This window comes from Oryza brachyantha, chromosome 6 (assembly GCF_000231095.2).
Source record: "Oryza brachyantha chromosome 6, ObraRS2, whole genome shotgun sequence".
NCBI lineage: Eukaryota > Viridiplantae > Streptophyta > Magnoliopsida > Poales > Poaceae > Oryza > Oryza brachyantha.
The window spans coordinates 21,268,351-21,282,836 of NC_023168.2; the positions used below are offsets into that span (position 1 = coordinate 21,268,351).

General features: G+C 40.6%; 2 protein-coding genes across 2 annotated transcripts; one reads left to right on the forward strand and one right to left on the reverse strand.

The window, feature by feature from the left end:
- Nucleotides 1-2,235: 2,235 nt before the first annotated feature.
- LOC102718000 (lysophospholipid acyltransferase LPEAT2) lies at nt 2,236-7,158 on the forward strand. Its single transcript, XM_006656418.3, has 13 exons — nt 2,236-2,768; nt 3,820-4,000; nt 4,106-4,165; nt 4,584-4,747; nt 4,830-4,893; nt 4,993-5,061; nt 5,163-5,258; nt 5,469-5,513; nt 5,830-5,900; nt 6,077-6,143; nt 6,225-6,275; nt 6,364-6,522; nt 6,608-7,158. Exons 1-13 carry the CDS (start codon nt 2,287-2,289, stop codon nt 6,752-6,754), a joined length of 1,656 nt encoding a protein of 551 aa, XP_006656481.2. The 5' UTR covers nt 2,236-2,286; the 3' UTR covers nt 6,755-7,158.
- A 213-nt stretch (nt 7,159-7,371) lies between these two features.
- LOC102715493 (ubiquitin carboxyl-terminal hydrolase MINDY-2) lies at nt 7,372-13,299 on the reverse strand. Its single transcript, XM_006657272.3, has 12 exons — nt 12,881-13,299; nt 12,676-12,794; nt 12,489-12,595; nt 12,314-12,401; nt 10,114-11,143; nt 9,942-9,996; nt 9,773-9,854; nt 9,613-9,693; nt 9,434-9,538; nt 9,303-9,352; nt 8,444-8,621; nt 7,372-7,697 (listed from the first exon to the last, which is right to left on the reverse strand). The coding sequence occupies exons 1-12, from the start codon at nt 13,077-13,079 to the stop codon at nt 7,641-7,643; spliced, it is 2,151 nt and encodes a 716-aa protein (XP_006657335.3). The 5' UTR covers nt 13,080-13,299; the 3' UTR covers nt 7,372-7,640.
- Between the last annotated feature and the right edge of the window lie 1,187 nt (nt 13,300-14,486).

The following is a 14,486-nucleotide window of genomic DNA, read 5'->3' on the forward strand; positions in this document are numbered from 1 at the left end:
TATGGATCCACACTTTAGTTAGAAAATATGTTGCATACATAGGAAAACGAGCAGTTTTTCAATATCATGTTATCGTTGCTGCATTGTACTGGATGTGTCTTTGAACTGGGATACATTTCTCGTATAACATGGAGTATGTGATACAAATAAAAAACACCAATTTTAGAAATAGTATCATCTGAAATATGGAACGCGAGGAGAATATAAAATGTGCAAGGACAAGTGCAGTGCCCCTGTGCTTATGAAACATTTTAGAACATTACCATATAGCATTGTTCTTATTCTATCCTTTGCCACGTTTGATCATCTTTAGTTTATACCTCCTCCATTTATAAATAACAATGCTTTGATTTTTTACACGACACTTGTTCATTCATCATGTCTAAAGATATGCTCCCTTCGTCCCTAAATGTTTGACACCATTGATTTTTTAATACACGTTTGACTCTTCGTCTTATTCAAAAAAATTTACATAATTATTAAATATTTTTATATTATTTTATTTATTGTCAAATATACTTTGATGCGTATATATACATATTGTACAAAAGAATTTGAATAAAACGAATGGTTTAAACCTCCTCCATTTATAAATAACAATGCTTTGATTTTTTACATGACGCTTGTTCATTCATCATGTCTAAAGATATGGTCCCTCCGTCCCTAAATGTTTAACACCATTGACTTTTTAATACACGTTTGACTCTTCGTCTTATTCAAAAAAATTTACATAATTATTAAATATTTTTATATTATTTTATTTATTATCAAATATATACTTTGATGCGTATATATAACTTTACATATTGTACAAAAGAATTTAAATAAAACGAATGGTCAAATATATGTAAAAAAGTCAACGGCGTCAAATATTTAGAGACGGAGGTAGTACGTAAGTACCACTTATTTTGGTGTAATTTATTTTGTCATTAAAGTATGTTTACTATAATTTATATGTTTTATATTTGCACTAAATTTTTGAATAAAGTAAATGAGGTCTAAAAGTTAAAGCATCCTACATTATTAAAAAAAACAGAGATAGCACTTAATTAACATATCATGTTGAATGGAAAAAAATTGCTAAATGTGTGCCTACGGTATGGACGGTTAGAGCGTTACCTGTATTTTCTATAAACAAGAAGCACAATAATCTATCCTACATTCCTACTACTTATAAATTAAACAAAAAAAATCATGGTTATACTGTGGTAATTGATAAAGACAGCAGGCTCTATCACATATGTCAGCTTTCAAAGCTATGAGGATTACGTGTTGAAAGACGAGTTCCATCTAAAAATCCTTGAGCACCAAACCCAGTGCATCCACGTCCACACAAGTAAAGCTAATTCAACCTTCACATGTAAGCATCCATCAAACCTCTCAATTCAACTTATTAAGGACCCCAATTATATATTGGAGACTGGGTGATTAAGAAATAAACACATGTGAAAAGAAAGAAGAAGTTGAAGAAAAATTAAGGGGTTGTTTAGATGGGGCTAAACTTTTTAGCCACATGTCACATCGGATGTTTAGACATTAATTTAAAGTATTAAATATAGACTAATAAAAAAACTAATTTTATAAATGAGAGCTAATCCGCGAGACGAATTTTTTAAGCCTAATTAATCCGTAATTAGCAAATGTTTACTGTAGCAGCACATAGGCTAATCATGGATTAATTAGGCTCATTAGATTTGTCTCACAAATTAGTCCAAAATTATGCATGAGTTTTATTTATAGACTATGTTTACTATTTATAATAAGTATCTAAACATCCGATATAACTAGGGGCTAAAGTTTAGCCCATAGAAACAAAGAACCTCTAAAAACCACTGAATCAAAGAAGAGAGACAAACATAATTATATATATATAACAGCCAGCCACCGATCATTCCTGTTTCACCCATGCTTCTGCTTATAAGTTAAAGTTTTAAATTTATATTAATTTTGGAGTTGATTTTATGATTTTTTATATTAATTTATTTTATAACATCTGTTTTTCTAGTTATTAAGAATAATTGTATTATTTTCATATGAATTAATTTTTACTTTATTACGGTAGACATAATAACTATAAACGAAACGACGAAGGAACAAGACAACGCACAAAAACCGAGAAATGCGAGGACTCAAAAGCAAAAAGATAAATAGAGCCACGACCACAAAAGGAACGTCTCCTTCCTCCTCCTCTCGCTGCTGCTAATGCTTTCGCTTTCATAAAAGCCATTACTCCTCGCCTCGCCTCGCCTCGCCTCCATTGCTGGCCTTCTCCTCCCTCCGCCGCCCATGGCTTCTCCAAACCCTAGCCCCACCTCCCTCTCCGCGCCGCTCCTCTCCTCCGACTCCATCACGCCCACCGTCGCCAACGGCCACGCGCACCGCCACCACCACCACCGCGGCGACGACGACGACGCGTCGGTGTGCGATGGCGAGGGAGGGGGAGGAGAGCCGTTCGCGTTCCTATCGGAGGACGGGTCGCCGTGGCGGGGCCGGGCGTCCCCCGCCGACCCGTTCCTCAACGGGACGCCGGCGTGGTGCGGGGCGTACGAGCTTGTGAAGGTGCTGGTGTGCGCGCCCGTGGCGGCGCTGAGGCTGGTGCTGTTCGGGGTTTCCATCGCGGTGGGCTACGCCGCCACGTGGGTGGCGCTCCGTGGGTGGGTCGACGTGCGGGAGCGGGCGCAGGAGGGGGCCGGCCCCATGCCGGCGTGGCGCCGCCGGCTCATGTGGATCACGCGGATCTCCGCGCGCTGCATCCTCTTCTCCTTCGGGTGAGTAGCTGCTCTCACTGCTCAGATTAGCATCATCCCCACCAAACGCAAGCAAGCTGTCTGAATCGATGAGATATCAGAGAGAGAGAAACTTTAATCCGATCTGAATCGGATGATCTCGGTTAGCTGCTGTTAATTAGGTTCAAAATTGAGGTGATTAGATTTGGGTGGTGAGACGGAGCACACGAAATCTGTGGATGGATGGATGATTCGTTGGCGCGATTGGCTCGCAGAATTTTGGGGTTGGTGATTCGAGGCACGTGCTGGTGGGCGTGGCTCGCAATCATTTGTTGGGTGGGGATGACGACGCTGTATGGAAGGTGAAGTGGAGGCCAGGTCCGTGTGTGAGATGTTGTTTGTTTCGTTCTGCACTTATTGCGGCTAGGAAGAGACCGACAGAAAGGGGGCACCATGGTTCTCTAGAGATTACAAATTGATTTCTGTACGGCGAGATGTAGATGAAAGCACGATGGGGGTGATATGCCTTGCCTAGATGGTTTGTTGTTCATAAGAACTAGGAGGGAAACCTATTCTGAAATTTGTTGGTCTTTCGTACTGTCGCTAATTAATTAGGGTGTGGGACTAATGAGGTGGTCTGTGGCGTGTGTGGATTGGTCTGGAAATGTGGCTCGTACTTAGTTCAAACTGGAATTCTAAATTCACTGTCTCACTGGATTTATCATATATGTTGCTGAGAAATGCACACAAGTTGCTAAAAAAGGGGGAACTGGCAGAATGCTGGTGTCCATGTATTTTTGCATACAGTTGTAGAAATGAAGCTTTTTGTTCAAACTTCAGGGTAGGCAGAATGCTTGTATGTGGATATTGTTTTATACCAAAGTTTTGTTTTGAGTGATGCTCCTGGTATGTTATTCTTTTTCCTCTAGAAAATGAAGCCTTTTGGACAATACATTTTTGCCCTTGTTTCTATATGCTGGGGATGTCCTCGGTCCTGTAATGTTCTGAATTCATACTATTTTCCATCGTTTCTCTTCTTGCAATGCTACTGTTTACTGTCTGATGTTTGTTAGCCACTTGTTTTCTGTGTCAGATACCATTGGATAAGGAAGAAAGGAAGGCCTGCGCCTAGAGACCTTGCACCTATAGTTGTCTCAAATCATATATCATACATAGAACCTATATACTTCTTCTATGAGTTGTTCCCGACCATTGTTTCTTCAGACTCTCATGATTCCATACCATTTGTTGGAACGATTATTCGAGCCATGCAGGTATATGCCTTCCCAATATGCACTTAAAAAGCATTTCATGCAGTTGCTTTTTTAAGACTATTTTGCAAGTTACCTTCAAGTTTCAAATTTACAACAAATGCATAGGTTATATATGTTGACAGATTCTCGCCAGCTTCAAGGAAGGCTGCTGTGAATGAAATAAAGGTTAGAGTGATTCCTCTTAGCCCCACTGTTGCTAGGCATACCTTTAATTAGTTGTATCATGTATTTTTCATCCTTAATAAAATCATGGCTTCATGGTGTCAAGGCATTTTTAATTGGCAGTATGCAAGTTATCCTATTGCTTTCTGTCGATTATAGCTGTTAGCCTGTCGAATTATCATTAATACACACAGTGGACTTCTGAATTCCTACGTAGAAACAATAACAATCAGAGAAGAACAAACATGTGCTTGCAACTAACCATCACTTTTGTAGCTTCCTCTTACTGTTATCTACATTTTGCAAATACACGATAGTTGGAGCGATGCCATGACACTCATCCTAAAATATACTGCAAAGCATGATTGTCTGTTATGTTATCTTGTTCATATGGTACATACTCTCTAGGATGTGATTTCAGAGAAAGGCAGCTTGCAATAGTTTCCCGCGTGTCTTGTTATTCCCGGAAGGCACTACAACAAATGGGAAGTTCCTGATTTCATTCCAACATGGTGCATTCATACCTGGCTACCCTGTTCAACCTGTTATTGTACGCTATCCACACGTGCACTTTGATCAATCATGGTGAGTTATCTGTACAGAAAATTGGAAATACATCCTTGTTTGTTTCATCAAATATTTCATTTATGCCCATTTTCTGCTTCAGGGGAAATATATCGTTAGGAAAGCTCATGTTCAAGATGTTTACCCAGTTTCACAATTTCATGGAGGTGTGCACTCATTGTATTCAGCCTAGAAAGTAAAATATTTCATGTCTGTTAATGACTACTTACACAATAAGCTCTTTGTATGAATCATATAATTTACAGGTAGAGTACCTTCCTGTTGTTTACCCACCTGAGATCAAGCAAGAGAATGCCCTTCATTTTGCAGAGAACGTAATTCTTCTTGACTCAAAAGAATTGTGTATTTGGCATCTTTTGCATTCAATACCAATGTAATAGACAAAGCACTTTATTATAATTATTGAATTTTGCAGACTAGCTATGCTATGGCACATGCACTTAATGCTATTCCAACCTCTTATTCATATGGGGATTCAATGATCATGGCTCGAGCAGTGGAAGCAGGAAAGGTGGGATATGTTATATTATGCTCTTCACTCGGAATTCATGTCCATTGTTTTATCATTTTTTTGCTACATTCCATATAATGGAACCATGCATATGGCATATATTAACCAATAGCTGCAAATAAGTTGCCTCCCATCATCTATTATAATGCATATGGAACCATGCATATGGCATATATTTGATCTCTAACAGGCTGAGTTTAACATTTGCAGGCGAACTGCTCGAATTACATGGTGGAAATGGCTTGGGTAAAAGAAGTAAGTCTTCCAGAATTGCACTGTTGGCATGTGCATATCGATGTGGGACTTGGTGAATGTACAGATCTACATGAAAGAAATAACATGAGTTTAGAAATTTTAATATTATTGAAGAAAATGTTGTACTAGGACATAGTGCATGATTTATATGTGAATTAAGAGTTATCCTATCATTATAGAGATGAAGCATAACTATAGCTGTGTTAATGTATTTTTCTTGGCCCATGCAACATTTTCTTTCGTTTGTTGGTGCTTTTTAGGCATTATACTTGCTAGTTCCACCAATTGTGGTACCTGATGTTTTGTACTTTTTCAGACATATGGTGTGAACACATCAGAAGCAATGGCACTCTTGGAAGACTTTTTGGCTATGAACCCAGACAAGGAGTAAGTTTTGTCATCCTCAAACAGACTGTGCTATGCTTTATGGGAGAGTACATAATTTGGTCGTAAAGTCTAAAAAGATGTTTGCCATTTCATAAAAGCTGTTATCATGAGCAGGCATGCCTACCTGTTAGTATGATTCCAAAACCGTGACAAATGACATTACTTACCCCTTGCAGTGGACGTGTGAATGCAAAAGATTTTTGGGCTCATTTTGGCCTTAATTGCACTGCACTATGCAAGAAGGTACTGGCATTCTCCTCGTGTAAATACTGCCAAGCTTAATTGGAGTTACACCCTTTGCTGAGCTTGTGCATCTGTTTTCAGATATTTCAGTACTTCGATTTTGAAGCCAAGGAATCGATCACATTCCGTCAGGTATTGACCTGAACACAATGAACATCATAGCTGATGATGCTTGCGCATTGCTACTGCTTACTGACATTGAAGGACGTAATGTATGCAGTTCTTGGTCGGATGTGCACACCTAAGGAAGCAGCCATTGTTCCAGGACACCTGCGAAACCGCCTTTGAGAAGTGCAGGCATCCCGGAGCATCTGACATCGGCAGGGACCAGCTCGCCGATGTCCTGCGGTCAAGCATGCTTCAGCTGACCGATGATGGGGTAAGCCATCGCTTATTTGTAATCATCAGGTCTCCAATGCAGTTTTGAGTTTCGACTCATCTGCCATTGCCTACTGCGGTCGCAGATGATGAAGCTATACGAGACGTTGGACGTCGATGATGACGACAGAATCAGCAAGGATGATCTGATGGCATCCCTTGCGAAGCTCCCCTTCATGATCGCCCTCTTCGCCGGGCGGATCAACGGGGAGGTCTACATCGAGATAGTTTGAAATGATGGATTGATCGGATTTCAGGAGAGCAAAGGGGTGGATGGAGTTTGTAACGCGGGGAAACAGTATACAAAACCTCCGTTTGTTTTTAGAGGGAAATATGGTTTCCACCGTTCCAGCCACGTAGCTCTCTCACTAACCAGCCGACCAGTATAGTGCGGCAATTTTGTTTGATATCTTATTATATTATACACATTTATATGATCCATAGAAAGTTCAAAGCTGTCGTGGGATGGCACGTTGGATTGTGCATATGGATACTATACCAATATTGGTCAAACCGAGTGTGCACATAGAAAGCATTTTGTAAGCCTTGATCATGTAACAAACTTTTGTTTTTGTTCTTTTGTTTTTTGGCTAACTGGATGGAAGTATCTGTTTCCTATCTGTTCTTTTGTTATTTGTTCTATATAGAATGTCTTTTACACTAAATCATATGCTTGGAAAATTGTCCCGTTAATCGCTCGGATTCGAACGCAACCAAACTTGCTGCTACTAACAAACATCAGCATCGCTACACGTCGTCAGCAAAGTTTGCTAGAGAAAAAGAATTGGCAGGATGACAGACGTATTGTTGTGACGAGGGTGGTTAAACCTATACGATGAAACCAATCACATCGAATCGGAAGGCTATCATTTGACAGCATCTGTTGTCTTTACGTTTTATGACATTTCTGAAAGGTTATTTACACCAGGAGAAGAGAAAAAAACACGCAAAATGCAGAGCGCTCAAAATGGGGAAATGGGAAAAAGGTGGCTAAAAAAACAACAGGTTGCTGCGGCACTAAAGAGTAGACAAGAAGATTCTTTACAGTATTAGTATATATGATGCTCCTTGTCCCCTTCTCTTTTTCTCTTTTTCCTGTCCCGTCTCCGATATGTATCTTTACATCACGATGCACTTCTCTTTCTTCGTTGCCGCCGGTGGTGGAGCAGGTGGCCTCTGCACAAGATTTAACCACTCGATGCTCAGGTATAATAGTTGTATGGATTGGAACAATCACAAAACTAAGCGTCCTAAATTCTGACGCGATCAAGGGATCAAACAATTGATGCAATAGGAAAATAAAAGGAGAAAAGTAAAGATCAAATCCAACGCTCTGCTCCTTAGATCATGCCTTTGACATTTTCTTCTTGATTAGGGGATCCCCTGCTTTTCTTCAAAGCATACGTGATAAATATTTAGAGTCCATAGATGTAACTTAGATAACTACTGTTCTGTGCAGTAAATTGCTTGTTGGGTGGGTTCAGGTGTATACTAAAGACAGGACAGCTAAGTTTCTGATATTGTAAACGTAGGATGCAGAAATCATGTGTTTTTAACCTTAAATAGAAGTATACGGACAACGTGATTTAAGAACGATGGGTTTGTGACCATGCTCTGCTTCAAAAAAGACTATGCATGTTTGTGGATAATTCAGAATCCTAAAACCAAATAGCATATGACTGTCGCCACATGCTAGACCAAATGGGTGACTCTCCAACAAGTTGAATTTTATAAAATTCACCTGACTGTCAAATTAAGTGTGATACTAAAAGGCCCCAATGCAGTGCAAGCTATGGTATGACAGATATAATATAAATCAAATATCACAATCCTAACATTCACTGCATAACAATGAGGTGTATTCTAGTAGTAATTAACAGATATTTGCTACTGGCAGAATCCTTCAATTCAATGAAACATACCCTTGCTGTTGTTGGACCAACAACTAATCCTGGCCGACCTGTGCCATGTGATTGACTGGATGTCTGCTGCGGCTGCTGCAGCAAAGGCTCCTGCTGCTGTGTTGCCGACTGGTGACGTTGAGGTTGTTGCCGCTCAAACTCCTGTTGTTGAAGTGCTATAGCTAGCTCTAGATCAGAGCTGCCAGAACAGAAGAAACACCAATACATATCCATTAGACCTTACCTTAGGCACATATGCAGAAACACAAAAGTAGCACCTAAAAGAAACAAACAATAGAAAGTGTGTGGATAGTATCAAGTGAAATTCAGTCACGATACTAATGTGCAGCTGCGCATTGCAGGATTCAGTTCCAGTGCCATACTGTTATGCACTCATGCACATTTTGTTAATCAACATATCATGAAAACTTGTTGACCGGATTGTCATACCAAACTGAAATGCATGACCTAAATGTGCTTCTGAGATAAATGAAGACTGTACTTAATTAACCTGATGCACGAGGAACATTTATGAGCATGTCAACTTCAAGTCATAGGAAAATGTTAAATGACTAGTTTGACACAAATTTCAAGATCCCCAGCTATCACAAACTAGGCATGGAACTGATCATGGGAAATAGCATCATACTTGGTTTGTAACAAATGATCGTATAACAAAACAGATTCCCAAAACCTACCAACAGCAGAACACAGCTTGTTCTGGCTTCAAGCGGTATCACAATAATATAGCTAAGCATATTTACTTGTGTTGATAATCACAATGCTATACAAGCCCCACATCACTACAGATGTCAGAACAGACCAACATTCTGACCAATACATCAATAGTTAAAGAAAAAGGTAGGTAGGAAGGACATACTTTCCAGACGAGTGCTGCAGGGTAGTATTGTCAAATTGAGCAATAAAGTCCTGTGGACGGAATACAATTTGAATCAGTCAACATTATAGAAACCAATGGAGATAACACTAGCTTATCGACGTTGCACATACTGCGGTACTTGTCATAGCCTGCTGTTCATTCCAAGAATCATTTCTTGGCGTTTCGGCCTTAAATGGAGTGAAATTGCTGGTCAGAAAAACTCCATCTCCATTCACCTGATGAATATAAAAAATCAGTAAAACCCTTCATTTCAAGCAAACACAAACTGTCAGAAAATGGTATGGTGTACCTCATCCAACTTCTGCCATACTAAATCACTTTGGCTGAAGAAACCCTGATCTGTTGCTAGGAGATATAGGCTTCCATTTAACTGCACCAAAAAGAAATTAAGAAAATGGCTTGGCTGGCTTATTAAAGAAACAGAAGACTAACTTAATTAATCAGCATACCTTGAACATTGTGTTGAAATGATTATTTCGGAAGAAGACACACAATTCTCTTTCATTAAGACCCTCTTGTAGACAAAATAAACTGGAATGTTGAAATTTTGCCCAGGTATTAGGTAACAGTATAAATGAGGAAAAAACACGAGGTTAAGCCTATGTAGTAAGTACACACCCATAGACAGTTAGCTGGCTAGCAGTGTTCTGAAGGAAATTATCTATCAGTTCCCCTGCAAACAAATAAAACATGCAAATGCAATGTCAAATATTGTACATTGGATATTCATGTTTGTTTGATACTTGAATAAATTTGAATACTTAGGTGACTAGAAGAGAAAAATTCTCACATTGATGTTCTGCAGCCCCATCTTGCATGCACTCGCTACTTTTCTCAGTCTTGTCAGCTTGCTCAGCGAGAACCACCTCTCCCTCATACACCGGCTCCTGATTTTCATATGCCAAATTTCCACTGCTAAGTACATGCTCTTCTCCTTGATATATTGGCTCACTTTCCTGAATGCTTAAGGTGATAGGCTCAGGAGTATAGCTATTTTCCACATCCAGCTCTTTTGTGGCATTATTTGGGGTAGTTTCACTAGTTGCAGTTGTTAGCTCAGAGCTAACCTCAATGTCAGAAGCCAGATCATGAATTTGCACAGGAGTTTGTTCTTCACAAGATTCTTCATCAACTTTCCCAAGTGCAGGGGCAAAAGCAGCAGCTTGATTGGGAGCAGAAGACTCATTAGAGGAACAGTCAAGAACAGATTCTGAAGGTTGAGCGGTTATATTGGGCTGCTCTGGCAAGATATTCGTTTTCCCATCATCTTCTAATTCGTTAGAAGTCAAAGTCTGTTGGGATTCCTCTGGCACAACTTCATTAACAACAGGGGCAGCATTTGTGCTGTCCTGTAACATAGGACCATCGCTCAAAGCATGGCTGTTCCCATGTTCGTCCTTATTTGTCGAATCGATCATCTCAACTGCCTCTAATCGGAAGCTGTCACTGTGTGCTGTTTCCTCCATATTGGAGGATGAATGAGACTGTGAAGTGTCAAAGGAAACAGATCCATCAACAGCATTAGCATTTTCAGCTTTTGATAGACTAAGGACTCTCCTTAGTTCCTCTTCTTCCTCACGATCGCCTCGTCTAATGTACTCGACTGGATCACCAAATGTATGCTCATCAAATGATCTGCCTCGAGAAACACTGGGAGAAGGAACCCCTAGCGCTGCAGTCGTTGCAGCAGCAAAGTCAACAGTTTCTTCCTCCTGTACATGTTTATCATCTTTTGTTGATTCACCCGACTTAAATTCAGCAAGCCCAGATGCAAGGGCATTGTAAGACTTTGATCCAATGGCAGTAGCAGTGTCAGTATCCTAAAAATAGGAAACAAATAGAATTAGCAAGCAGATAAGAGTTACCAGCATAAGAGGCAAGTGAAATTTTTATCTGTTTCTTTTGTTTGGTAGACATTACATATGCTAAGTGGATATCAATGTCTAACAGTATGCAACCAGTATGTAGGGAGGTAGAGACTATGCAGTCCAAGCATCCTATCTGGCTATCTTAACAAATTGCATTGCACAAGATAAATAAATCCTACCTGGCCTTATGTTAACTAGTACTGCCTCGCTTCCATATTATAAGATGTTTTGGTCCTAACTAGATTCATTCATGGATCAATGAATATGTTTATATATGTGTCCAGATTCATTACCATCCATATTAATCTTGGGAGGGCCTGAACAACTTATAATGTGAAACAGAGGTAATCTAAGGTTGGGAAACAAAGTACTCCCTCAGGCCTCCGTTCCAGTTTAGAGGGTGTGTAAACATTTGGGCTGAGATAAAGGACATGCCACACTGAGGATTTTATTCCCGATTTACCCTCAATTAAAACAAACCAACGCGTGCATGGAAAGTAAGTGCTCTGCCATGCAGCGAGCGTTAGATTCCTCATTGGATGAGCGGGCTGTGCATTTAATGTTAGTGGCGCCTCCAAAGTGTCTGCATGCAGATTTGCCGCAGAATACTTTCAGGGGAATGCCTTAGACGGAGAGTGGGCACCCTATGCTGCGGAACAGGAGCAAAAAAGTTGTACCCCTCTAAATTGGGACGGAGGGAGTAGAAAACTAACATAAAAGGTGGTGCATATTAGAAAGACCAAGCAATAGCTGTGATTGCTAACCACGTAGCAATATTAGATAGACCTTTAACAAGTTTTGATAATGGGTGAGCATTGCCCATGTAAGGTAAATATCATTAAAAAGGAAAGTACACTAGTATATATATATATAACACACTTTATATGATTTTCTGGAGTATGCTTAGAGTTTTGTTGCATATAACAATCATGAGTGCATGGTCTACGTTATAAATAACAGAAAATGTGAACGTTACATGCACAAAGTTGTGTCCAAGCACAATAATAATTATATTCCATATTGACAGAAGTACAGTAAACTCTAAACCACACACTGATCCAGTTATATAGTTACATAAGTTCAACAAGGCTTAAAACGAACATGCCATAAGGAGATTAATACCTGGGGATCCACTATCCACCCATGGTATAGTGGGATATCCAGAAGGTCAAATATGGCACGTTCTCGGGTGAACTCAAAGTCATCGATCCTGCAACGACCACAGCCAAATTCATGTTAGAGCATATAGAGCGCCATAAATGAAGTGAATAACCAACAAAGCGAACCGCAGACTCACTTCCTGAACATCACATTTACATCAATGCCGGTGGTGAGGCGCGGCAAAAGGTCAATCGCATCAGAGATGTTCTGCTCCCGGTTGCGCACATACTCCTCATCCTTGTCCTGCGAATCACATGCCAAACCAATTCACAAAGCAACACCAGAAACAACCGCAGCCCTAACTCCAGGCGGGGCGACCGAACCTGCACATTGCTGTTGGAGTCAATGAGGCGCTCCGCGACGAGCTGGAGCAGCTTCTGCTGCGACACCTCGCCCGCGTCCGGGTTCAAGCTGATCACATTCTTCAGCAGCATCACGTTACCTGCAGGCGAAACCCCCAGGGCCACTCACGACGCGCGGGAGGGATGGAACCCAAACGGAATCTAGGGGGGAGGGGAGGGCTCTCACAGATGGCGAGGAGAGGGCACGGCCCGTTGTCGTTCTGGTAGACGATGGGGGTGCGGCGGCCGAGGAAGTCGACGGCCCTCGTCTTGTGCATCACCTCGGGGGGCTCGAGCGGCGGGGCGGGGGCGGGGGCCGGGTCGGGATCCGCCGCAGCGCCGGGCGGGGGCGCGGGCGGCGGGAGGTGAGGCTGGTCGGTCGACATGGGCCGGAGAAACGGACGGATCTCTCTCTCCCCCGATCACCCAGGGGGTAGGCTTCAGCGCCGGAACCCTAACCCTAGGTGGCGGTGGTGGTGGCGGCGGCGGCGGCGGCGCGGCGGGGAAGTCGCCGTCGCGGGAGGAGGCGCGCGTGCGTGGATCAGACGACGGGGGAAACAAAAGTAACGAAAAAAGAAAAGGAAAAAAAATGAAATGGGGAATAGAATACGAAGACAGTAGTGGGTTTGGGTTGGGTTGGGGTACAAGTAAACTGCAGATTATGTCGTTCATCTTTTTCGATTCAGTCCCTGAGGTTTCAGATATTGTGTTCATGGTCCTTGTTCTGATATGATGATTCTACTTTGGGGGATTGGGATCACCTCCAAGTGCTTCGAGTTAAGCTACAGCACATATTATCTACCATCCAATTTTGTGATAAGCGGTTCAGATCACAAGCTACAGTAACTAAGCTACAATACATCTCAATACATGCTACAATACCCAGATGAATTTTAACCCTTGGATTTAAATATAACGGTCGGCAGTGGATTATCTAAGATGCAGTCACACTCCCGACTGCACCTGATACTGATCCTGCTTTGGGGTAGTTGATCGTAGAGGATTTGGAAAATTGTACTTTGGGTTAATTAATTTGGAAGACCACTTACTTATGAGACCGGGTTTTTGACGAAATATAAAAGATTATATTTGATAGCTACTCTCCCGTTTCATGATGTAAGATGTTTGATTTTTTTTAATGTTTGATCATTATCTTATTCAAAAAATTATGGAAATATCATTTATTTTGCTTGTGATTTACTTTATTATCCAAAGAACTTTAAGCATGACTTGTCATTTTTTATATATGTACTAAATTTTTTAATAAGACGAATGGTCAAACGTTACAACAAAAAAGACAAACATCTTACATTATGAAATGAAATAAGTATTTAATAGTACAAATGATAAAATCAACTACTATAAAATTAAAATTCTACTATGCAAAGGTAAGATGATAAGATTCTATATAATTTTTTTTATAAAAAATGCACCATTTAGCAATACGAGAAATGTGCGCACAAAAATCGAGAAAAATAGACCATGTCAGGTTAACTTCAACTCTTGGTTGTTAACTTGCAATGTCCTTTTTAATAAAGGATTTGCAGTGTCGACATGTAGACAATCAGTGTTGGAATCTTTTCTTTAAAAAAGGTCAACTTCTTTCTAAAATTTAAAAGAAAAAACCCATCTAACATGGCCTTAGGAATTAGGGGTTGATCGTTGGCTTTTTAGGCATATAAGATTTTATAAACAGGGCAAGTGGAAACATTAATAAATGAACGAGGATAAAGGGAGACAATTTGGTTTATTCTATGAGAACCTTTCTCACACTCTAAATATGTCCAATCATA

Bases quoted from the DNA above. Each gene is read 5' to 3' on its own strand.
- LOC102718000 (XM_006656418.3), top strand. From the start codon at position 2,287: ATGGCTTCTCCAAACCCTAGCCCCACCTCCCTCTCCGCGCCGCTCCTC. The intron at 2,769-3,819 runs GTGAGTAGCTGC...TTTCTGTGTCAG, and splicing joins TGCATCCTCTTCTCCTTCGG to ATACCATTGGATAAGGAAGA. The intron at 4,748-4,829 runs GTGAGTTATCTG...TTTCTGCTTCAG, and splicing joins GTGCACTTTGATCAATCATG to GGGAAATATATCGTTAGGAA.
- LOC102715493 (XM_006657272.3), bottom strand. From the start codon at position 13,079: ATGTCGACCGACCAGCCTCACCTCCCGCCGCCCGCGCCCCCGCCCGGC. The intron at 9,353-9,433 runs GTATGTGCAACG...TTCCGTCCACAG, and splicing joins AGGCTATGACAAGTACCGCA to GACTTTATTGCTCAATTTGA. The intron at 8,622-9,302 runs GTATGTCCTTCC...CTGTTCTGGCAG, and splicing joins CTGCAGCACTCGTCTGGAAA to CTCTGATCTAGAGCTAGCTA.